The 24,648-nt window shown below is 42.6% G+C and overlaps 1 protein-coding gene across 1 annotated transcript in view; it reads right to left on the bottom strand.

The window, feature by feature from the left end:
• tmc3 (transmembrane channel like 3) overlaps window positions 1-24,648 on the bottom strand; it is a 107,570-nt gene that overhangs the window by 20,732 nt on the left and 62,190 nt on the right. The window contains exons 11-16 of the mRNA XM_085907594.1: window positions 19,544-19,653; window positions 19,360-19,438; window positions 14,693-14,950; window positions 7,668-7,796; window positions 5,333-5,400; window positions 4,975-5,103 (exon numbers count right to left, since the gene is read on the bottom strand). Of these exons, the coding sequence (XP_085763720.1) occupies window positions 4,975-5,103; window positions 5,333-5,400; window positions 7,668-7,796; window positions 14,693-14,950; window positions 19,360-19,438; window positions 19,544-19,653 (773 nt within the window). The remainder of the gene's footprint in view (window positions 1-4,974; window positions 5,104-5,332; window positions 5,401-7,667; window positions 7,797-14,692; window positions 14,951-19,359; window positions 19,439-19,543; window positions 19,654-24,648) is intronic.

Genomic DNA, 24,648 nt, shown 5'->3' with positions numbered 1-24,648 from the left:
TAATGTGCTGCGGAAAGAGGATTGCGATAATGCTGTTGAGCTGAACATATTTTACAGAATCTTGATGATTTGACCATCGAAATTGCCAATGATGTACTGTTTCTGTATTTTTATTTTTCTACCTTCATTATATTTTCTTGCTTTTGTTTGTTAATCGGGGTGACATAATCATATGATAAACAGGAGGGAAATGTTAGGGTTGATAGATTATTTTGATTGTATGATTATGTTGGAATGTAACCTGTAATAATTAACCAAACTTGTCCTGTCTTAACAACGTAGTAAAATAAAGTGCTAAGATTCCTTGAACTGATTGACCAGCTAGAGGAAGCAATCAAAGTTGTTCTGTTTACACATCGTAACGCCCCCCCCCCTGCTCTGATTTGACCAGAGGCCAGGGGTTCACCAAACCTGTCCACACTCACCCTCACCCTGCTTCTCTCAATAAATATTCTCTTGCAAGAGGCCCAAGTCAGACTTTGTTCGGACATCGCTATATGCACAGTGACGAACGATTTCTCCACTTGCAAGTGCTCTGTCGAGTTACATGGTGGATAGGATGGTAAAAGATGGTGCGTGAGTGTGTATTGGATTTGGCCCAGATGAATTGGCTAAGATGAAATTCCAAATTTCAAAGCTTGACATGGAAGACCTGAAGAAGGCGGCCTGAGTAGGGTTTACTTTAAAGTTAGTTCTTCAAAATTAACTATTGTTCAATTGGTGAAGGATAATTTGTTGGTTGAACCAGTAAACCTCCATTCCTGTTCCAAATTTCACCAGAAGTCCCCGTGGGGACTAAGCGGTTCAGAAAATGGATGGATGGATGTATTAAGAGTTGAGTAAGGACAAGGGGTTGACAGTGATACCGTGGGTGGAAGACTGCAATCCCACGCTTGAGCTTGGCCTAGAGGTCACCAGCTTGTCAAAATACGGTTTGAAGATGCTTGAGTGTTGTAACCTGCTAATTTAGAGAATCCACGATCATAGTTATGATTGTGTTAAATTTATTATTGTGAAAGTATGTGTTATTATTGTCAAAATGTTTAATCAGTATCAAACATGTATGTAATATTAATGTTCCATTTACACATGAATGTATAAAAGTGAGCGAAGACAAGGAGGAGGAAAGGGTTCATGGTGATACGAAGTGGTGGAAGGCTGGAATTCCACATACGAGCGTGACTTCGATCACGTTCATCAAGTTAGAGCCTAAACAAAATGCTGTTTGACGGAACACAAGTCAGAGAAAAAACATTTGCAATGTCAAGTTGACGAACAGTTGACAAGATTTGGAAGTGGGAAACGGGATGAAGCATCCCTGAGAAAATTGTTACTTCCGTGAGAACGTTGGTCACCTCATATGGTTAAATCTGAATGAGACCGGCCGAGATGCAGGTGCAGTCTATTCTGGAAGCATTTGGGTCATCTGAGGCCCATGTAAGACGTAATGGAAAAAAACTGGTACGTGACCAAGCAGGCATAGTACCTACCCACGAACTGGTATAAAAGGTTCGTTCGGACAAAGAGTAGCGCCCTCTTTTCCCCGGAGGGTTCTGGGCCCCTGCAGCTAATGCCGTGGGTCGAGAACGATTAGACAAAGATAGATTTCATTCTTTCTGAAATTAACTCAAGGTCCGTTAAAAGGAATTTATACTATCTTCAAATTGGACTGAGTCAAATTTTAAGCTTAAAGACAGGCTAGGAGATACAGACCTCGGTGGAGGAGAGAGGAGCCATTTTTAGGGCGTCGTCATCTCCATTCTTTAGGCCAGCCTGTTCTTTTAAACAAAATTCGGATTTTGGAACAAGGAGAACTAATCACTCGACTTTTCCACCAAACAGCATTTTAGACCTCTAGCCTCTAATCTTTTTTACTATATTTTTGAGTTTTCAATCAAGAGAACTTCGAGACTGAATAATTTTTGCTCTATTGAAATGGTGAGTGGAAATTATTGTTGTTTGAACAATTGAAACTTGTAATTTTCTTTCCTGCTTATTCATTAAATTTCTACTTTATAATCATTTAATTTCGATTAATGATTATTTTGATCTTTTATGCTTTAAATCTCTTTTGTTTCTCTATCATAGTCTTACTTTAAACCATTCAGTTCTTTTTTTAAATGAAGACAGCTTTAATCCTTGACATCAGGGAGTGTCAAACTCTGGTTCGAAACAGCTAACTTGAGCTCAGCTAGTGTGGGTGCACGCTAGTGAAAATAAAAATAAAGTTCCTGTGGTCTTAACAAAGACAGCTAAACTATTCCGAGCGGATAACAAAAGCAACATCTTAATAGGAAAGGAGAGCCACTGAAGCGGCCGCGATCGAGGAGATCCTGGGTCTCGACAAAGTGGTTACTCAACCCTCGGGCTTCTTTGATTTCAGCGGGACTGGCGTCCGGAAATGATGGAATTAATCTAACAATAGATTAGTTACCTGAACAGCGGTTAGACTCGGAACGACTCTTCTTCCGTACCGGCTTAAATCAATTCTCATATCCCCTACTGCAGAGGGGCTAAAGTACAGAATTGTACATCAGATAAGTGCACGATTGACAATGTGGCGCCCAATGTGTGGGTTCTCTCAACGCGCAGCCTGCCAAACTTCCTCCCTCAAAGGATACTCCGAGGAGGATGTGCTCCCACGGCAAACCGCAGTCGACAGCGGGCCGGCAGCCGTCAAGAACGACAAACAAAAAAACGTGCAAGGATCATTCCGAGCAAACGTCGTCATTTGCAACATTATTAAAACCAAATCTATGCCTTAGCATTCATCTTTGGCCAAATAATTCAAAACCTCAGCGGCTGCCCCTTCAATGGACAGCAAATGGGCTTTGACCGGAAGAGATGACCTCAGGGTCAAGCATACAGCTGCATCCCGCTCTTTTGCAAACTCAGGCTCTGACTGTGAATCTCTCTCTGCTTCATCACGCAAAAAACAAAAAAACAAAAAGTCCCCTAGTTCTGGTACCACTCGCGAAAACAAGCTTTTTTGCTATCCTTTTTCTGATTCACTACTTTGCTTTCTCCTAGCGATACAAATATTTACAAGTTCAGGTGAAAAGCATTCCTAGTAGAAGGCTCTCTTTGAGTGATACCAGCCACCGTAAACATCCATTCATCCATCCATTTTCTGAACCACTTTGTCCCCACGAGGGTCGCGAGCGTGCTGGAGCGTATCCCAGCCGTCATCGGGCAGTAGGCAGGGGACACTCTGAACCGGTTGCCAGCCTATCGCAGGGCACACAGAGAAAAACAATCATCCGCACTCGCACTCATACCTAGGGACAATTTAGAGTCTTCAATCGGCCTACCAAGCATGTTTTTGGGATGTGGGAGGAAACCGGAGTGCCCGGAGAAAACCCACGCGGACCCGGGGATAATATGCAAACTCCACACAGGTAGGGCCGGAGGCACCCTCTTAACTGTGAGGCGGACGTGCTACCCAGTGCACCACCGAGCCGCCACCGTAAACAACGACACAAAACAGTACTGAGACTGTTTCCGTGCCAACTCAAGGCCGACTGACATGAAATCAGTGAGTGGAATTTAACGGCTTTTGGGAAGAAAAAACTAGAAAAACTCCACTCGGGTTCTTCTGAGCCACGAATGAAATCCGACATTGCAATTTAAGTCGCAATTAGTAAGTCGTAGCCATGAAACGTTGGGCGCCACATTGTCAAGGGCACATTGTCTCTCGTGTGGTTCTTGCAAATAAGTTAGAGTGAGCACCACTCTAACACCTCCTTTATCTGTGACGCCACCCGGTCGGCCACCACAATGGCCACTCCCTCTTTGTGCTGACCGTCGAGTCAACCAGACCAGTGGTAGGTGTATGCACCTGTCCTGATCTCGCCAGAGTCCGGCCGCCACACTTTAGAGAAAGCAGCCACAGTGATGCTCAGCCGAGCGAGCTCCGCCGACAAGGCGGGCACGCGAGAGTCATCCTGGAGTGAGAGTACGTTCCAGGCGGCCACCCGGACAGAACGCCTCAGGTTCAACCCAGGGTTTCGCGATCGGGTGAGTGACGCCTCTCCACCACCGCAACACGAGGCCGCGCCCAAACCGACCCGGTTGCTCCGGTGATTACCCTCAATCGAGCTGCGGGGGTCCTGAGGGTTTTGCCCCACTGCCTTCTTACGGCGCCATATTTTGCCATCGGGGGTACTTCCCCGGAGTGGGTTTCTAGTATGATTTCGTCGACGTTCTGTTGCGGGAGAAATTTAAGGGGGTGGGGGTGCAAGCCCCAATTCCCGTGGCTACCGCCGATAACATTGACAGCTTTGCATGAAAGAAATATACTATTATCCTGACTGTCACGTCAAATCCATCCTCCATTAATAAAATCACCAGTAGTAAATATATCTATGTTTTATTATGAAGCAACATTTGTCCAGTTAGGAGTACAGTGATCCCATGTTTAATGCTGATAATTGGTTCCAAGATCCCCCACAATAGGTGAAATTTCGCAATGGAGAGTCAATATTTTTACGATATCTGTACAAGACTTTTATAATTTTATTTATCAACACTTTATTGTATTTTTAAACAGTTCATGTTGCATTTGGTTGTCATGACTCGTTTGTGACAAAACAAAGTGCACTGAGATGCTGCTGATTCTGCTGACGTAAATGAAGTGGAAGAGTGGATACTAGCAGGAGGCTGAGATAAAGCGTGGTTAGAGCTGCTCTTACAGCTCTACGCCAATTAACGGCACGGATACAGATCAACATGTTCTCATTGGTCAAGTCTCCTCTGTGAAATCGTATGGCAGACAAAGCCCCGTGCTCAAAGTGACACCGCAAAAAGCCGCGATGCACCAAATATAGCTGCAATTTATGTTTTCATAAAAATCCGCGATGCACCGAGGCCGCAATATGTGAAGCGTGAAGTGGTGAGGGAGCACTGTAGACCGTAAACTTTTCAAACAATTATACTGTAGTTTGCTGTCTGTTACAGTTGACGTAAATGCCTGACCTGGATGCTTTGAAGACTTGCTGATGGGGAACATTACAAGTGAGGACCGCCCAGCTCCGGAGATACATTAGCCCAATCAACTTCAACACATTGAAGGCAGGAAGACAAGGGGAGAAAAAAGCTCCCATCCTGTGGGAAAGAAAGAGTTATTTACACACCAACTGGGTGACATCGGTAAAAGACATTATGTTCTTTGCTGCAGTGTGACAGTTCTGAAATTACATGATGAAATCGGATGTCAGCTACAGAAGTGCAATTGAGACATTGTGGGTCTTTCTAACAAGGGCATGGTTAACTTTTAAACAGAACTTCAATGGCAGTCAAGCTACCTAAACATTTTACAAATCTTCCAACTTACCAGATCATCCCTTGGTTATAAATCAAGTGCAGGACATTCTCTGCTATTTTGAATTCCCCATATTCAGGCTGAAAATACAAAAATGAATATAGGTATCGTTTGAATCTTATCTAATCTCGGGAATTTTCCAATTCAATTTGGGTAAACGTACAGTACAAGTACTGAAGGCATACAATATACCAATTGCAGAAATTAATTAATTAAACAACGACCAGCTAAAGACTTTTAACATAATAGCAATATATGTCCAATTCAATTTGGGTAAATCTACAGTACGATATACAATATACTAATTTTACAATTTAATTAAACAACCACCAGCAAAAGACTTAATATAATTGCATTGTATTTCTAAGCATACTACCGTAATTTTCGGACTATAAGTCGCGGTTTTTTTCATAGTTTGGATGGGGGGGCGACTTATACTCAGGAGCGACTTATATGTGTTTTTTTTTTCAAAAAAATTACTTGATCATTAACACATTACTTACTAGTACAGTTGATCACCTCACATATTATTTTTAATACACTGAAAAAACGAATAAAGCAATTCACACTTTAAAGCACAATGTTCATGAAACAAATAAACAAAACAAAAAAAAACAACTGAAAAAGAAATATAGTTATTTTCAAACTAAACTGAACGAGGATGATTTAAATTTCACCATTGGCCGTGACGCAACAACTGGGAGGGGAAAGCGCTGTTTTTTTGAGTTTTTAAAAAGCACAGATCTGGTGAACAGAATTTAGTGTGGTGATGTATAAAAATAAATAAATAAATAAATAAATAAATACAGTAGGGCAGCAATGCAATTTAGGATGCAGGCTCTGCTTGCGATGGACAGCATGCGAGCACACATCACGCCAGACATGCAAATCACGAGTCCGACGGCGTGCGTACGCGGCATTGTTTACACGATCGATGATCGATGTATTTTATGATTTGGAGTGACAGATGGTTTGGTAATATTGTTGCTATATGATAGTTATTTGAAATATACTTTATCTATCGTTATATGGGTCTGTGGAATAATTAGACATGCAAATCACGAGTCCGACGACGCGCGTACGCGGCATGGTTTACACGATCGATGAGCGATGTATTTAATGATTTGGAGTGACAGATGGTTTGGTAATATTGTTGCTATATGATAGTTATTTGAAATATACTTTATATATATCGTTATATGGGTCTGTGGAATAATTAGACATGCAAATCACGAGTCCGACGGCGCGCTACGCGGCATTGTTTGCACGATCGATGATCGATGTATTTTATGATTTGGAGTGACACAGATGGTTTGATAAACGTGTTATTTATGTAATAATCATTTGAATAACTCTGAATGTTACGTTAGGCCCGTTCTCAGCCTCTTTGTGAATGTCACGTTAGCATACCGTATCGTTTAGCCTGTTGTTGCTGGTTCGTGTCTGTTTTTGGTGTTGGATTTTGACAAATACATTTGCCCCAAAAGTGCGACTTATACTCCGGAGCGACTTATATATGGTTTTTTTTTCACGTTATTGTGCATTTTATGGGTGGTGCGACTTATACTCCTGAGTGACTAATAGTCCAAAAATTATGGTAATCAATTCCATTGATGTGAAATCATATATGAAATATCCAATACCACATAGCAGGGAATCAAGGGTATGGGGTGGGTATATATTGTATAGATTACATCTTGTCGCTCTTGAAAAAGATTTAGGAAATGGTTTACAGCAGAAATTTTTAATAATGTACCATTCCTGATGTCATTATTTTTGTTTGCAATGTAGCTTAAAAATCTTCAGAAACCTCATTAAAGACAAGTCTAACATCCTTGTTGAATAAAACCAAAATGAAAAGTAAATGTAATGTTATATTATCCGTCCGTCCGTCCAACCGTCCGTCCGTCCGTCCGTCCGTCCGTCCGTCCGTCCATCCATCCATCCATCCATCCATCCATCCATCCATCCATTTTCTGAACCGATAAAGACGCGTCACAACCACACAAGTGACACTCTGATGAAGGCGGAAGTAATTAGGATGTAAATTTGATAATTAATTAATTGATTAATCGAATTAATTATGCAATGAATTAATTAATTACGCAATTAATTAATTAAATAATTAATTTGTTACACAATTAATTAATTGCTTAATTACTTTCTTTATTAATTCGTTCGTTCAATCATTCATTCATGCATTCATGCATTCATTCAGAAACTTTTACTGCATGTGCTGACGTTTCACCTTCAGTCAATTTAAGATGTGAAACATTAAGCATATTAAAAAAACTGCTTCATTCAATAATAAGAAAATAATAATGGGTTAGTTCTGTGTTCAACTTACAAATTTGCTCTCCAAATCCCAACAGCAACAGTCACTGAGGTAACGAACGACCAAGCCTCTAATGAAATCAATGAGCAGGATGCTGGCCACTGTAAAGATCATGTCTATGATGGACAGCTTCAGCATTTCCTAGAGGTTTGGTTTAAACATGAAGACATAAACAAAAATGCTCTATTTCTATTTAATGCAAATCGTGTCATGAAAAAGCCAAACTCATTTTTATCTCAAGTCTTTAAAAAGTTTAATTTATCTTCCATGGGTGGATTATCAATGCATTAGCTACAGTTGACCACTTAGCATACTGTAAACAGGCCCTGTCTGAAAGACCAAATTTTGAGAACAGTCAGTCTCGGGTGGTTTTCAGAGATGCGTCTATATTACTACATCAGCATTCATCAAGTATACTACATCCAAACAGTACATCAGTATTCATCAAGTATACTACATTCAAACAGTGCTTTATGTCTGCAATGGTCATAAATTTTTTTCCATCATCGTTGATTTGTTTGTTCATGCGTGTTTGTTTGCAACTCCTTATTGAATTCAACAGTTTTGTGTATGCAGCACGTTCCAAGGCTTCCAAGGTTCTAGGCTCTCATAAACTTAACCCAGATTTGTGTCACCATGGTGAGGTGGTTTTGTGTGCGTTTTTTTCCGTAGTCATTTCTTGTTTTATTTTGAAAATCCTGACTCTCCTTATTTCAGGTAACTTGGCTTTCCTCATGTGACATCAATGTCCACCCTTATTCCAGATTATGTCTGCCTATTTGCCATTACCCTCACATGTGGAATAAGCTTTGTCCAAATTCACAGGCTGTGTCCTTGAAGGCCGCTCTTTTAGTCACTTTTTCAGCTGGATGACGTCACCTTCGGAGCGACACGACTGCACGTGATGTAAAAATTCTTGCCGACATACGCTGTCTTTGAATCCAGCCTTTGAATCTGGCCTTCTTTTCATAGTTTGCTCCTCTTTTTGTTTTAAGATTAGCGCGTCCAAGAATTTTTTTACAAGTGACTCGTTTTTTTTTTTTCAGGTTAGTAATCCTCCCAGTTGGAGAGATTTTAGTTTGTTTCATAGTCATTGTTTTCCTATCTTTAATAAAGCTCTTTCTTGACGTCCAATTCATCTCTGCGCCTGAGTCCCAGCTTGTCTGTACAGTTTGGCCAGTATGGACCCAGTAGAGGAGCAGATGGCAGCAACATTGCTAACTCAAGAAGCCTGTCTGTCGAGTGGCAAGTGAAATTTCAGATTCAAGATTCAAGAAGAATTTATTCGCCATGTTTGAGCGTGCCAAACAAGGAATTTGACTTCGTTACATCACAGTCTCTGTTCAACATTTAGGTGACTAACAACACTCAGGACATGTGAAAATGACAATATTCTCAGCCATCCCCTGATCTTAAACTCCCATGAGGGCAAGGAATAACTCAAATCTCCGACTAGGGGAAGTGAGAAACCTTGAGAAGAGACCACAGATGGGAGGGTCCTGCTTCCAGGATGACCAGGCTGCAATGGATGCAGAGAAGACACAGTGCAAACAGTGTAGACAATCCAAAAAGGTGTGGAGAGCAGGATGTTATAGCACAGCAATGACTCTGAGACTCCAAGAGTGGTGTGAGTTCACCAGAGCAACAGCCTGGGAGAAGAAGCTGTCTCTGTGTCTGCTGGTTTTGGCGTACAGAGCTCTGTATCGGCGTCCGGAGGGGAGTAGTTCAAACAGACTGTAACCTGGGTGAGAAGGGTCTGTAGAGATGTTGCTTGCGCGTTTCCTGGTCCTGGACAGGTACAAGTCTTGGATAGGTGGGAGGTTGATTCCAATTATCTTTTCTGCAGTCCTGATTGTCCGTTGCAGTCTGTGCTTGTCTTGTTTGGAGGCTGATCCAAACCAGACAATGATGGAGGTGCAGAGGACAGACTGGATGATGGCAGTGTAGAAGGTCTTCAGCAGCTCCCGCGGCAGGTTGAACTTCTTGAGCAGTCTCAGGATGTACAGCCTCTGCTGGGCCTTCTTCCGGACAGAGTCTGTGGCCGGTCCATTTCAGGTCCCGTGAGATTGTGGTACCCAGGAACTCGAAGGTGTCTGAGGAGAGTATGGTATTACTGCGGATAGTGAGGGGTGAAAGTGGTGGAGGATCTCGCCTGAAATCCACTGTCATCTTCATGGTCTTGAGCGGGTTCAGCTCCAGGTGATTTTGGCTGCACCAGTGGACCAGCCGCTCCACCTCCTGTCTGTACGCAGTCTCATCACCGTCCCGGATCAGTCCGATGAGTCTGCATACTTCAGGAGCTTCACAGGAGAGTCACCTGAGGAGAAATCGTTGGTGTAGATAGAGAAGAGCAGTGGGGAGAGGACGCACCCCTGAGGGGCGCCAGTACTGGTGGTCCTGGTGCCAGATGTGATGCTCCCCAGCCTTACACGCTGTCTCCTGTTGGTCAGGAAGCTGGTGATCCAATGCCAGGTGGAGGCAGGCACCGCGAGCTGGATGAGCTTCTGTTGGAGGATGTCAGGAGCGATGGTGTTGAACGCCGAGCGGAAATCCACTAACAGGATCCTGGCGTACGTTCCTGGGGTGTCCAGGTGGTGCAGGATGTAGTGCAGTCCCATGTTGACCGCATCATCCACCGACCTGTTTGCCCGGTAGGCAAACTGGAGGGGGTCAAGCAGGGGACCCGTGACATGCTTCAGATGGTTCAGCACCAACCTCTTGAAAGATTACATGACCACAGATGTCAGAGCGACAGGTCTGTAGTCATTCAATCCTGTGATGGTGGGCTTCTTGGCCACTGGAACGATGGTGGAGCTTTTGAAGCACGAGGGCACCTCACACAGCTCCAGGGAGCAGTTGAAGATCCGTGCAAAGGTGGGCGCCAGCTGCTCAGCACAGACTGTCAAGCAGGAGGGTGACACGCCGTCTGGGCCCGGTGCCTTCCTGATCTTTTGTCTCCGGAACACCTGGCGCACTTCCTCCTCACGGATCTGGAGTGCGGGCACGGCCTCTGCAAGAGAGAGATTAGGTGAAAGCGGTGATGGAGGTGTGGACAGAGCGGTTGTGAGGGGAGGGGAGTATGTTGATTGTGCTGCAGGAGGTCCTGTTGTGTGGGAGGACCGATCAAACCTGCAGTAGAACCTGTTCAGCTGGTTAGCAAGCCTTGGGCTCTCCACAGGACGTTTTTTTTTTCTTGAAGCCCGTGATGCTCTGCAGACCTTTCCACACTGTTGAGGGATCAGAATTGGCAGAGAGGTGTCTCTCCAGGCTCTCCCCGTAACACCTCCTGGCTCTCCTGACCTCTCGGTTCAGTGTGTTTCTGGTCTGCTTGAACAGGTCCCGGTCGCCGCTCCTGTAGGCCTCCTCCTTGGCTTTGCGCAGCCTCCTGAGGTTCGGTGTAAACCAAGGTTTGTCGTTGCACACACAGATCCTCACGAAAACAGATGTATTGATGTAACAGTGTCAGTGAGTTCATGCAGGTCTGAAGTTGCAGCTTCGAAGACTCCCCAATCAGTGCAGTCAAAGCAGGCTTGGAGGTCCTGCCTTGACTCCACTGTCCACTTCCTCACAGTCCTCACTACAGGCTTAGAAGTTTTAAGTTTCTGCCTGTAGGCCTGTACCAGATGAACTAAACAGTGGTCCGAGAGTCCTAAAGCTGCACGAGCCACAGAGTGGTATGCATCCTTAATTACGGTGTAGCAGTGGTCCAGTGTCTGTGCCCCTCTGGTGGGACACATAATGTGCTCTCTGTATCTGGGGAGTTCGTGTGCGAGGTTCGCCCTGTTGAGATCACCCAAAACAATGATTAGTGAATTTGGTAGAAGTTTCTCCATGTCTGTCACCTGGTCGGCCAGCATCTGCGTGGCTTCACTCGCATGCGCGTGTGGTGGAAAACAGCCGCCATGACGGTCGAGGAGAACTCCCGTGGTGAATAGAACGGTCGGCAGTTTATGAAGAGTGTTTCTAGGAGAGAGCTGCAAGACTCTTTCAACACCGTGACGTCAGTACACCAACGTTCATTAATGTAGAAACAGAGTCCACCTCCCTTTGATTTTCCGGTGAGCTCCGCGCTGTGATTTGCTCGCATTCGCCAGAACCCAGAGAGCTCCACGGCGTGGTGGGGGGTGCGTTCGGTAAGCCACGTTTCAACGAAACACAGCGCGGCGAATCTTCTGAAATCAGTGTTCCTCGAATTGAGGAGCAGCAGATGGCCTTGGCTGCACAGCTGTGTAAAATTTCAGCGCAAGTTAGTGATCTGCTGGGCCACCCGCATTACATTAGCCCTTGCCATGCTAGAGACCCAAGCAATCACACATGTTTGACCTGTACCATATGCTAGGTGGGTAATCAATCGAGGCTCCCCTGAGCAATTCTTTGGGGAGCCTCGACAATTCAAGGCATTTCTAACAGACTGATAGAAATACTGTTAGAAACATTTTTCCAACAGTTTGAACACTCTCCCGAGGCTTTTCCCAAAGACTGATGGCTTTCATGATTTCCCGCCTGATATGAAGAGCCAGAGCCTAGGCCACGGCAGAATTGGCATATAACTTCCTGCTTTGGAGCTCTGTCACGGATTTTCGAGATACCCTTCAAAGCTCTTCAATCATGCCTGCTTGGACCAGGATAAGGCTCAGGAGTTGAGCAGGCTTAAACAAGGCCAAGAATCTGTGACTATGCCATCCCCTTTTACACCTTGGCTGTAGAGAGCCGGTGGAACTCCACAGCACTCTATGACGTCTTCCTTAAGGGGCTGGCAGAGTCCATCTTAGAGCTACATGTTACAATTGATCTGTCACTGGACAAGGGAGTCTAAGGAGCAATTAGAGAATTACTGTCACCATTGGAACAGATCACAGATTGCGGAAGGTCAAGAAGACATGCAGTCACAGGTTGAGGATGACAGAGGGATTCCCAAGCATCAGCTGCGACCGCTTTTCACTGTTTGCCATCTAACCAGTCCCAGCACATTCCCTTGGGACAAGAGGAGGAGCCCATGCAACTGGGCAGAGCGTGGAGGAGAGAAGGCGCAGACAACAGGAAGGTCGGTGCTTTTACAGTGGAAACAAGATCACCTCGTATCAGCCTGTCCGGTCAAAAGGACCAGAGTGGAGTCATAAACCTCCATGTACTATTACTCTGTAGCATATGATAACCTAATAGACTGTGGGCTTATGAGACATTTAGTGCCAAGACCAAGCCACTGATTAAGCCTATGGAAAACAGAGTTTACACACCCCTAGCAGCCACAACGAATACCCAGTCATGCCATTAGGACTCACTCATGCTCCTGCGGTTTCCCTAGCCATAATTGTGTTGAGAGACTTTCTAGACCAGTTTGTGTAAGTTTATTTATTCTTGTACTGTATATTCACCAGACCTTGCTCGGCATCAAATCAATTTTTTAAAGGTTCCTCAAAAACCGCTCGAAAACAAACTGTATGTCAAGGCTGAGAGTGCAATGACTGATGAGGAATTGGGGGTTGGAACTTGGGTGCTGCTCAGGGAATCTGCCAGTGCCTCTTCCACACCCATTTAACCACTTATACCAGTTCTTCTGTGATTCAGACTTCCCCTGTTGCTCCAGCCGTGCCTCACAGTGCTGGAAAATGCTCCCATCACCTCCTGACCTCCGTCAGAAGTGAGAGAAATGGGGTTTCTGCCACTCAGATTTGAAGTGCTAGCGGCTCAACAACTGCTATATTTCATCATATAATATCTCAAATAGGATTGCATTTTTGCTCTTTTAAGAGCCTAGATCACAGGTTACAAATTTCTGAGATTTAATCCCTATGATTCACATGACAAACTTCAAGTATCTCAGAATTATTTTTAAAGTACCAACCTATGGACAGTTTATCAATCTTTATATACCTAAGCACATGGACATTCAAAAAGGAAGGCTGGAGCAGAGATTTGAAACCCACAGCTCAGAATTGTGACGCACACGTATGAACTACTCACTCACTACTCAGTACTGCCAAACGGATATGAAATTAACCTAATATTTAGAATAATTCAATTAGGTTGTAGGCATCAAGTGCGCTGAAAGGAAAAACAAAACATCATAGTATGTACTTCTAGAGGTCAATCATTTCAGACAAGATATTTCCTAGAATTGGTATCATAACATACAATAATGATGGTAATAATCTGTCTTGCAAACCCATATTTTAATTTTCAGTTTTTGCAAATTAAAACCTAGTTGTATATTTTCTTCACAATTACAATAGATTAAAGGGAGGGCAAACTGAAATGGATTAATTTTTCACTAACTAGCCCAGTTTAAAAAAAAACAAGCATTTTGTATTTTATCCATTCTTTTTGGAAAAATAAAGAAACAATTAAATGCCTTAAAACACCTACTTTGGATAAGGAATTATGTCGTTATACAGTGAGCCCTCACCACTTCGTGCTTCACCTATTGTGACCTCTGTGCACCGCGGGTTTTTATGAAAACAAATATTTCGTATATCTATTATATTCAGTGCGCCTTGGCATTTTGCAGCGTCACTTGGAGCGCGGGACTTTGTTTGCCCATATGATTTTACTATTGGCCGAGAGACCAATGGGAACACGTTGATCTGTATCTTTGCCGCTGATTGGCTTAGAGCTGTAAGAGCATTTCTAACAAAACTTTATCTCAGCCTCCCGCAACATATCCATTCTTCCACTTGGTTTCGTGTCAGCAGAATCACAGGACACATGAGGAAGGGCAAGTGAACTGATATCAGGGGAAATGGGATTTCAAAATAAAATAAAAGGACAGGACAAAAACAAATCTTAGATGAGACAACTTCACCATTGGGTGACAAATTCTCATCTATAGATTATAATTTAAATTCATACATTTTCTATACCATTTGTTCAGTGTCACAAGCCAGCTGGAACCTAACCATCTGACTAAGGGTGAGAGGTGTGGTACGTACTGAACAGATTACAGCCAATCATAAGGACTGACCACAGCACTATATTAGATTTAGGCCACTTGACATATTATTACTGTAACTGTAACTACTGTAAGTCAAAAACATAACCTGCCCAACGTAGGTTTCCCAGCACTGGTCCTGTTGAGAGCGAGAGTTCTTTTCAAACTGAGCTGTCTGGTTGGAGAAGGTCTCAGAGCTGCCCCTGCTTCTGTTGGTGACAGCCAGCATTGTGGCAATGGTGGCGATGGTGCTGTTGCGATGTGAGATCTCAGACACCAGGGTAGTAGATAGGCCGGATGCAACAGGCTGTGTGATAGTTGCTAAGTAGGAGTTGGCGTCAGACCAGTTTGCTGGACTCGCTGGAATCTGGGAAAATCCATATATACTGTCTTTACCATGACAGTCTGTCTCTTTTAAATGTGTTAAATCTCCTAAATTTTATTTTTCTAAATACATTATTATATTTTGTTAGCCTTACATTAAAAAGTCATGAACGAGTTTTTTGCAAACACCAACCAAGTGACTGTGACAAAAACAATAATCAGACTCTACCCACGACTGGTGGCCATTCACACTCACATTTTCACTCAAATTGGGTGGGAACTTATCCTGCCTAGGTTCTTAAAGGCAGAGGTGCTTTCAGTAATTTAGAACAGTTTAGTCAGACTTATCATGACTATTTTGGTCCATTAGGCCACTACATTAGCAGTGAGTGGGTTCCTTTAGGTATGCAAAAGTTTGGGCACCCCTGATCATTTTCATGATTTTCCTTTATAAATCATTGGTTGTTCAGATCAGCAATTTCAGTTAAATATATCATATAGCAGACAAACAGTGGTATTTGAGAGGTAAAATGAAGTTAATAGGATATACAGAAGATATTTCTGCCAAAGGAGGATTTTTTTCTGTTGGGGTGCTGAAGGAATGGGGTCGAAATACAAAAACTCCTGTATGCTCAAACCTCATTGAATAATGTACATAAGGAGGCAAGTATATTCACATATTAAATCAATAAAAGAAACATTTTAAGCATATAATTATACCTGCACACCAAACCAATAAAGTAGACGTAACTAGACGTTTTTATATATGGTAATGACATAGGTTCGGGTTAGGGTCATGATCTGATATGTATTTCTGTGCACTTTGAAATAACAAATGTTTGTCGATATATTGCCTGAATAGCATGATGACTTAAGGAACTATTTAATGCATGCTTGATGTTATTCTAAATCACGGACACTACTCAAGGTGTATAAGAATGTTCTGTACTTGATTATATGTTATGTTTTGATTAATGCTTGACGTGATTTGCCTAATACTAGACGCCAGCCTTGGATTACTACTGAAGGTTCTGGACAGAAAGAAAATGTTTTGACATAATAAAGAAATATGGTTGGAAGCATGATTAAACTATGAATGTGACAAAGTACCGTAATTTTCGGACCAAAAGTCACTCCGGAATATAGGTTGCATTAGCCATAAAATCCACAATAACGTGAAAAAAAACATATATAAGTCGCACCGGAGTATAAGTTGCACTTTTGGGGCAAATTTATTTGTCAAAATCCAACACCAAGAACAGACACGAACGAGCAACAACAGGCTGAACGATAGGTATGCTAACGTGACAAACACAAACGAAGAGCTGAGAACGGGCCCGACGTAACATTCAGAGTTATTCAAATGACTATTACATAAATAACACATTTATAAAACCATCTGTCACTCCAATTCATTAAATCCATTGATCGTCCTTTATGTCAACAATGCCGGCCGGTGCGCGCCGCTGATGGCGGATGCACTTCAAAATATTCCACAGGCCCATATAATGATATATAAATGATAAGTGAAATAACTATTATATAAGCAATAATATTGAAAAACCATCTGTGTCACTCCAAATCATTAAATCCATCGATCGTCCTTTATGTCAAAGATGCCGGCCGGGTGCCGCTGATGGCGCTTACACTTCAAAATATTCCACAGGCCCATATAACGATATATAAATTATATATCAAATAACTGATATATAAACAATAATATTATCAAACCATCTGTGTCCAAATCATTAAATCCATCGATTATATTCATCGTCCTTTGCCCTGAGGTCAGCCTCGTCGTTATTTCACAGATCTAGTATATAAATATTGCAGCGTTAAAAAAGTACAAGGAAAGACGTCGGTTTGGTAAACGGCTCTTTAACAAAACAAGAGTTCAACGAGCCAACAACTACTGAACTGTAACGATAAAAACATATACAAGTTGCTACACGAAATAAAATATGTCCAATAACTATAACATAAATAGTTCACCGCCACGCGGCCCCAAGCACCGGTGTCGACTTCCAGGCGTGTGGTGGCGTGGACTTCCATCCCCGGAGGTGGCACTTCCAGCCACGGAGGTGGAAGAGAGCTCCATAGAATAGGACCGGGCGTGCGTAAAGGCCATGTCCGAGCCCCATCCACCGTCCCCGGACAGCCACCCGGCCGAGCGCTGACCCCCGACTTCCATCCACGGAGGTGAAAGAGAGCTCCGTAGAGTAGGACCGGGTGTGCGTAAAAGCCTTAATAGTTTTTCAAACCTTATGTGTCACTCCAAATCATTAAATCCTTCAAACTCTTCGTCCTCTGTGTCACTTACAAACAAAGCCGCTAATGATACCGGTAGTATGTGGGGCCCTTCGTCATCTTCTTCATCCTGTGATCAAATCTTTGTCCTTTATGGAAACAACCGCCGCGCCGCTGACATCACTTGAAATTCAAATTACACTAATCCCTTGCTACATCGCGGTTTGTTTATCGCTGTTTCACTTTTTATAATTTTTTTTTATTTTGAAAATTTGTGAAAAAAAATCACATATAAGTCGCTTTACCAGCTCAGTGGCCTTGTAGTAGAGTGTCCGCCCTAAGACTGGAAGGTTGTGGGTTCAAACTCCGGCCGGGTCATACCAAAAACGATAAAAATGGAACCCATTGCCTCCCTGCTTGGCACTCAGCATTAAGGGTTGGAATTGGGGGGTTAGATCACCAAATGATTCCCGAGCGCGGCACTGCTGCTGCTCACTGCTCCCATCTCCCCCAGGGGATGGATCAAAATCACATGGGGATGGGTTAAATGCAGAGGACAAATTTCACCACACCCAGATGTGTGTGACGATGATCATTGGGACTTTAACTTTTAACTCAGTATAAGTTGCCCCCCCCACCCAAACTATGAAAAAAAAAACGCGACTTATAGTCCGAAAAATACGGTAAGCAAGTACGTGGAGTGTCAAAAAAACAAACAAACAAATGCATGGTAAGTGGTGAGTAAGAAAATTGCATGGTCAGGGAACATTAACAAATTGATGAAGACAGATCTCAATTGGTGTGGTATTTCTCTATCATTAATTACATTTCCATTGAAAATTACATTTTCCAATTGAAAAGATTAACTCTCACTTAAGGAAAGCCTTTCCTTGTTACTTTTGTAACCCAAAACTTCACATAAGTCCATACAAAATGACAAAATTGGAAGGATGATGAATGGACAAGGTGCGACAATGGGTGAAGTGGGTCTATGTGCAAGAATGGAGGAGAATGATTACAGGAAGGCCAATTGGAGATAAAACCAGCAGGTGACAGAGGGTGAACGCCAGGAGGGGGACGGCCAAAGGTGATCGCCAAGGCCGAAAGACCGGAAAGAAAACAACAGCCCCCACCAAGTCAAACACACCGAATTGCCCATAATCAGCACCCAACCCCACGGAACCAGCTCTCACCAAACCAGCACCCACTCCCATGGAATCAAACTCTCCTGCGATCTTGCCCCACCCCCATAGACTCATTACCCATCAAACTCGGCCCACACCGGCATGTGAAATTGAATATAAGCTGACCAAAGAACCTTGAACGTTGCCTTTTCTGAATGGAGACTTTCTGCTCTTGAGCATGGTCGCATGAAAGGCCCGGCGCTGTTTTATCTTTCCTGAAAATAGAGCTTTCTTAACAAGAATTGTGATTGAACTCAACCAACCTGTGTCAGTCTGAATTTGGTCTTAGCCTTTTCCTAAAACTGAAGAAATAAAATGAGCATGCAGTGAGTAAATTGGATAACAGGTGATTGGCTATGTCTTTTCCGTGAGGCGCGGATAGCGCGCTTCCCAAATTATGGACCAAATCCAACAGTGCCCAAATTTATGCACCTGTCTATTTTATTCAAGTAATGATTGCACATTTTCTATAAATCCTATAAATTTCATTTCATTTCTCAAATATCACTGTTTTTGTCTGCTATATGTCTCACTCTAGAATTATACTTTCAGAGAACCACTCAAATAGTCTTTAACATTATATCTTTGTTACAGTGAGTCAAAAGGGTGATATTCAATTTACCCTAAAATCGACATTTCCCCGGGCTCTTCTGATTACACACTTTAAGTGGTGATTGACCGGAAAAGATCACTGAGTGAAGGAACTGAAAATTGTTTCCTCTATTGAGTGTCTGAGTCTCAGATAGGGAGTCAGTAGTCAGATAGGATAGGGTAGGCGCTAAATCATCCGAGTGAGGTTCTGTGCTGCTGTTCTTTCGCATCAAAAAATGCCAGTCAGGAGTGCCTGTAAAATTTTTTTTTACAGAATATACATTTTGTAAAATACAGACCTACCTGATTTTTTTGGGATAATTTTTATACCAGTCTAAGTATAGAATGAACTAATGATTTAAAAAAGCTCCTTGTATAAAAAAATAAATAAAATACATTAAATATTTCATATGGTTTACGACATACTTACTGCAGAGCTCATACTGTTGACCTTATCGAGGAGGGCAATAATAAGACTGTAGAGATTGCCCAAATATAAAACAAGCACTCTGTGAACACATAATCATAAAATTAATGTGAAGTAAAGCAAGACAAAAATCACATTGTATACTTGAAAAATAATAAAAAACTTATTGTCACTACAGTTGAAATACCTTGCCAGCTGGAAACGCAGTGATGTTCTTGGATGATACATCTCAAGCTGAGCTACCAGTTCAAAAGCTGATGGAGCAATCATGGTGATGAGAGAAACCACAACACTCACCTTGATGAAGGGAGAGTTTTTAGACATGTTAGACATTGTTTTCTAGGAATACACAGGTGGGTCAGCCAACAGTGGTAGAACAGTTAATTTGGCACTGGTCCATGGTTGAGATGTGCAAAAATGTGTGTCAGGAGACTGCCAGTTATTCTTCTTAATGAATATCCTTTGAATTGATTCATCGCCACCCATTATGTGCCGGCGAAACTCTTTTTAAACGATAGCTGAGTTTAAATGTAATATTGTACGAGTTATTTGCCATGTTTGTTCTTTCTCACTGGGATACACTCAAAGTTAACAAAACATATGTAGCCAAGGAAAAGTTCAAAAAATGTGAGTTTACTGTTTTTTCAGTCGACCACAAGTCACAATTTTCTACTACTCTTTCTCGAACAAAAACATTTGTTTCTAAGAAATACGTAGGTCTGTTAGTAAGATCAAGGTATCTTGTGTACAGTCAAACTTCAACATACAAATTTAATTCATTCCGGGACCTACTTCATATGTTGAAATAGTCATATGTTGGATCAAACATTCCCATAAGAATACACTGTGATTCATTTAATTTATTCCACAGCCAAAAAAACCAACAATGACTCCTTAATAAATCCATCCATTTTCTATACCGCTTGTCCCCATGGGGGTCGCGGGCGTGCTGGAGCCTATCTCAGCCGTCATCGGGCAGTAGGCGGGGGACACCCTGAACTGCTTGCCAGCCGATCGCTGGGCATACAGAGCCGAACAACCATCCACACTCAAACTCACACCTAGGGGCAATTTGGAGTGCTCAATTGGCCTAACAAGCATGTTTTTGGGATGTGGGAGGAAACCGGAGTACGCGGAGAAAACCCCCACGGGCACGGGGAGAACATGCAAACTCCACACAGGGAGAGCCGGAGGTGGAATCGAATCAGCACCTTCCTAACAGTGAGGCGGACGTGCTAACCAGTGCCCCACCGAGCCACCTTCTTTACAAATACTGCAGATAATTACACATAGCAAGAAAACAAATGCATTACATTAGAGAGATGTAAAAAGAAATAAATTACAAAGAAATAATCAAAAAGGGGTTTTTATTGTCACCGTACCTTAGTGCAGTGTTTCCCAACCATTTTCATTGAAAGAAATCTCGCAGCATACCGCCAACAAAAACCCGTTAAGCTTCTGTATTAAAATCAGTTATATTACAACGAAAGACGTAAAGTCTTATTCCTATATACGTATGTATGGAGAGTCTAATAATTTCATAAAATAAATACTAAATATTCTTTAAATTGTATTTTATTTAAGTTAAAGTGACAGTTTTTTAAAAAGGCTTTAGACAGTGTAAACTATTATATATATATATATATATATATATAAAGATAAATGAAATATATATATATATTTCATTTATAATTTAGCTATATATATATATATTCATTCATTTTCTGAACCGCTTAGTCCCCACGGGTGTGCTGGAGCCTATCCCAGCCGTCATCGGGCAGGGGACACCCTGAACTGGTTGCCAACCAATCGAGACGAACAACCATTCGCACTCACACCTACGGACAATTTGGAGTACTCAATCAGCCTATCAAGCATGTTTTTGGGATGTAGGAGGAAACCGGAGTGCGGGGAGAACATGCAAACTCCACACACTCCACACAGGGAGGGCAGGAGGTGGAATCGAACCCGCACCCTCCTAACTGTGAGGCGGACGTGCTACCCACTGCCCCACCTTGTCCATATATATATATATATATATATATATATATATATATATATATATATATATATATATATATATATATATATATATATATATATATATATATATATATATATAGATAGATAGATAGATAGATAGATAGATCATGCCTCTAAATGAAGCAAGTGGGAGCAGTAAAGCCATCCTAAGACACAAAGACGCCCCTAAAGCAATGCGAAATTAAGCTCCCTGAGCACTGAGGTCCACTTAAAATTTGGAAAGTACATCAGGACTTTAAATTTTTTTTCAATATTTTAGCGACTGCTCTGTCACAATAATGCGACCAGCGCGGTGCAGCTGCATGGTCGGCGACGCGCTATGGCCGCGCGTTCCGCAGTGCGCTGCAGTTGTGCGATCGGACAAAAATGCGCAAATGAAAAAAATGCTTAAAAAGGCGTTTTTTTTGTTGTTGCTTGGAACGGATTAATTTATTTTCCATTATTTGTAATGAGAAAACATGATTTGGAATTCAAACGATTCACTTCTCAAACAACCTTCGGGAACGGATTGTAGTCGAAAACCGAGGCTCCACTGTATATGGCGTTGGCCTTATCACATATGATCGTTTTACCAACAATCTCCTTGTCCCTTATTCATAAAAGCAAAAGGCATTCCAGCTCTTTCAGGGTAGGGCTGCGACATTTAGAATGATGGTGATCTCTTGGATGGCTTGACCGCTTTGAGTGCTTCCTTCTGCTTCATGATCGTTGAATTTGTTGACACGTTTTGACGGCTATATTGTTTCGCACGATCACTCACATGCACTCTGCGCTCATGTTTTCTTATGATTTCTTGTTGTAATTGTAAGGAAATCATCACCTGGGTGGCATGGGTGCGCATTGGTTAGCACAGTCATGGGCAAACTACGGCCCGCGGGACACATCCGGCCCATGGGGCCGTTTAATCCGACCTGCCAAACCTGAATAAATTGTATTATTCAATTTTTTTTTTTTTTTTGGTCACTTTCCCTGCAATTATTGCGTTTACCCTGTAGATGGGGAAATGCCCGCCCACGCATTTACTCCTAGAAGCCGTGTCAGAAAGGTCAGTGCACACTCACAAGTGCGTGTACGTACTCAGTAGTATGGACATGGCGCACTCAGCGCTCTATTACTATCAGTGCCAAATTTCGAGTATAGGCTGTGATGTCAGCATTCTCGTAATTTGCGCGCTGAGCTTTCGGATACTGTTTTACGCTAAAGCCCCTCACAAACCTTCCCCTGGAATCCTTACATTAAAATGAGTGGTCCGAGGGAGCGAAAGGCAGACATTGAGTGCCGGGTGTTTAAAAAAGAGTGGACAATTTGGCTCGACCGACAAGTATGAGCAGACGTTCAGCCATTAGAACATCAACAAAGCCCCGTCACCGATCTAGGTTAACGGCTCTATCCTAAGAATTGCCACAACAAATTCTTCTCCAGACTATGATGCACTAGCAATAAAAAGGGAGACCAATAACACTGGAGGGGAGTTTCTCTAGTTTGTTGTAAAAAAAAAAAAAAAAGCATTTGGAAAATAATTTGTACAAATAGCAGGGATTGAAACTAACGACCATTCTCATTTTCAAAAAATGCAGGATGCTGAAGGACATTGATGCACCACCTGTTTGCGACAAATCTTAACTTTTAAAGGTTTTAAGGCCGACTTTAAGGTGTTTCCCGTTTCCTTACCTCTGTCACCAGGTGTTTTTGAGTTGAAGCTCTGCTCTGATTTTCAGATATCCATCACCGTTTCGCCGTTTTGATTTCTTTATGACTTTATTTAGATGTATTCTTTTACTGATTCTTCAAGAGGATGTATTTGGTCAGAATGTTTGCCGTTTTATGTGATTTTGCCTCATTAGATAAACATCTTTCATAAATCTGACCTGCAGCCGCTGAAGTGATGGAAACTGTTATTCATAATAACAGTGTCATATTTAATGAGAATCACTGATAGTTTTTTGGTGATTTTAATTTTTTTTTTATTTAACATTAGCCTTACAGTTCGGAGGGTGTGGGTTGGATTTCACCTCCGGCCCTCCCTGTGTGGAGTTTGCATGTTCTCCCCGGGCCTGTGTGGGTTTTCTCTGGTCCCTCCGGTTTCCTCCCCCATCCCAAAAACATGCTTAGTAGGCCAATTGAGCACTCCAAATTGCCCATAGGTGTGTGCCCTGCGGTTGGCTGGCAACCGGTTTAGGGTGTCCCCCGCCTATTGCTGTTGAGTCGAATATTTGATCAAATTTCACATCGTATGTTGAAAAATGTGTATGTTTAAGCAATCCTATGTCGAGGTTTGACTATATATTTGAACAATTGTTTATATCATGGGTTTTTAGAGCCAATTATTTACAAAGGCAAGTTCAATTTTACATTTTCAGTCCTACAGTGTAGTACTACATTCTGCTGCAGCATGCTGGAAAGCCCTGAGGTCAATTAGAAGCGATGCAATTGCATTGGGTAATTAAAAGCAAGAGAAGTGGACTTTCAGTGTAAGACGGTACCGCATTTTGCTGTTTTATTATCTATAGTTCCCACAGCAGAGTACCTTATATGCCAGGGAGTATTGTTTGCACAATATGTTGTTGCTGTACTGATTGGCATACAAAGAAGATGGACCCTCCTCTTTGACCTCCTCAAGATCATAGGACATAGCACTGCTTAAGCCATTAAAGAACCAAATTAAATGTGTTCACTATGCGCTGCAGGGCCTTCATGTTGTATTCAGTGCAGCCACCACCCCACACAGCGATACAACTGGAGAGGACCCTCTAAATGGTGCCACAGTAGAATGTGGTCATGATGTCAAGTCAAGTCAAGTCAAGTCAAGTTTATTTGTATAGCCCTAAATCACAAGCAGTCTCAAAGGGCTTCACATAGACAATCAATTGACAATTATTCTCAAAGCATCCCCTGATCTTGGGCTCCCAAAAGGGCAAGGAAAAACTCAAAAACCCCTACCAGGGGAAAAATGAGAAACCTTGAGAAGGGACCACAGATGGAAGGATCCCCCTTTCAGGATCACCAGGCTGCAATGGATGCAAAGAGGGCACATAAAATACATCATATGGAAATCAAAAAGTGGATGTCCAGGCCAAAGCGAAGAGCTGTCGGAGGTGCCTTCGATTGTCCTGGCAGTGTCCTCTAGGAGGGTATTCCGCTGCAGATCCCTCATGCTGAATTGGTCCACGAGAATCTAGATAGCCGTCGTCAGCTTGGGTGTCACCTAACCACCTCCCCAGCCGGGGAGGGGTGGGGGGAGTGGGGTCG

Source organism: Syngnathus leptorhynchus, chromosome 3 (assembly GCF_054491065.1).
Source record: "Syngnathus leptorhynchus isolate UIUO chromosome 3, UIUO_Slep, whole genome shotgun sequence".
Lineage (NCBI taxonomy): Eukaryota > Metazoa > Chordata > Actinopteri > Syngnathiformes > Syngnathidae > Syngnathus > Syngnathus leptorhynchus.
Note: the sequence above shows the minus strand (reverse complement) of the source record. Positions and strands in the feature narration are given on the sequence as shown.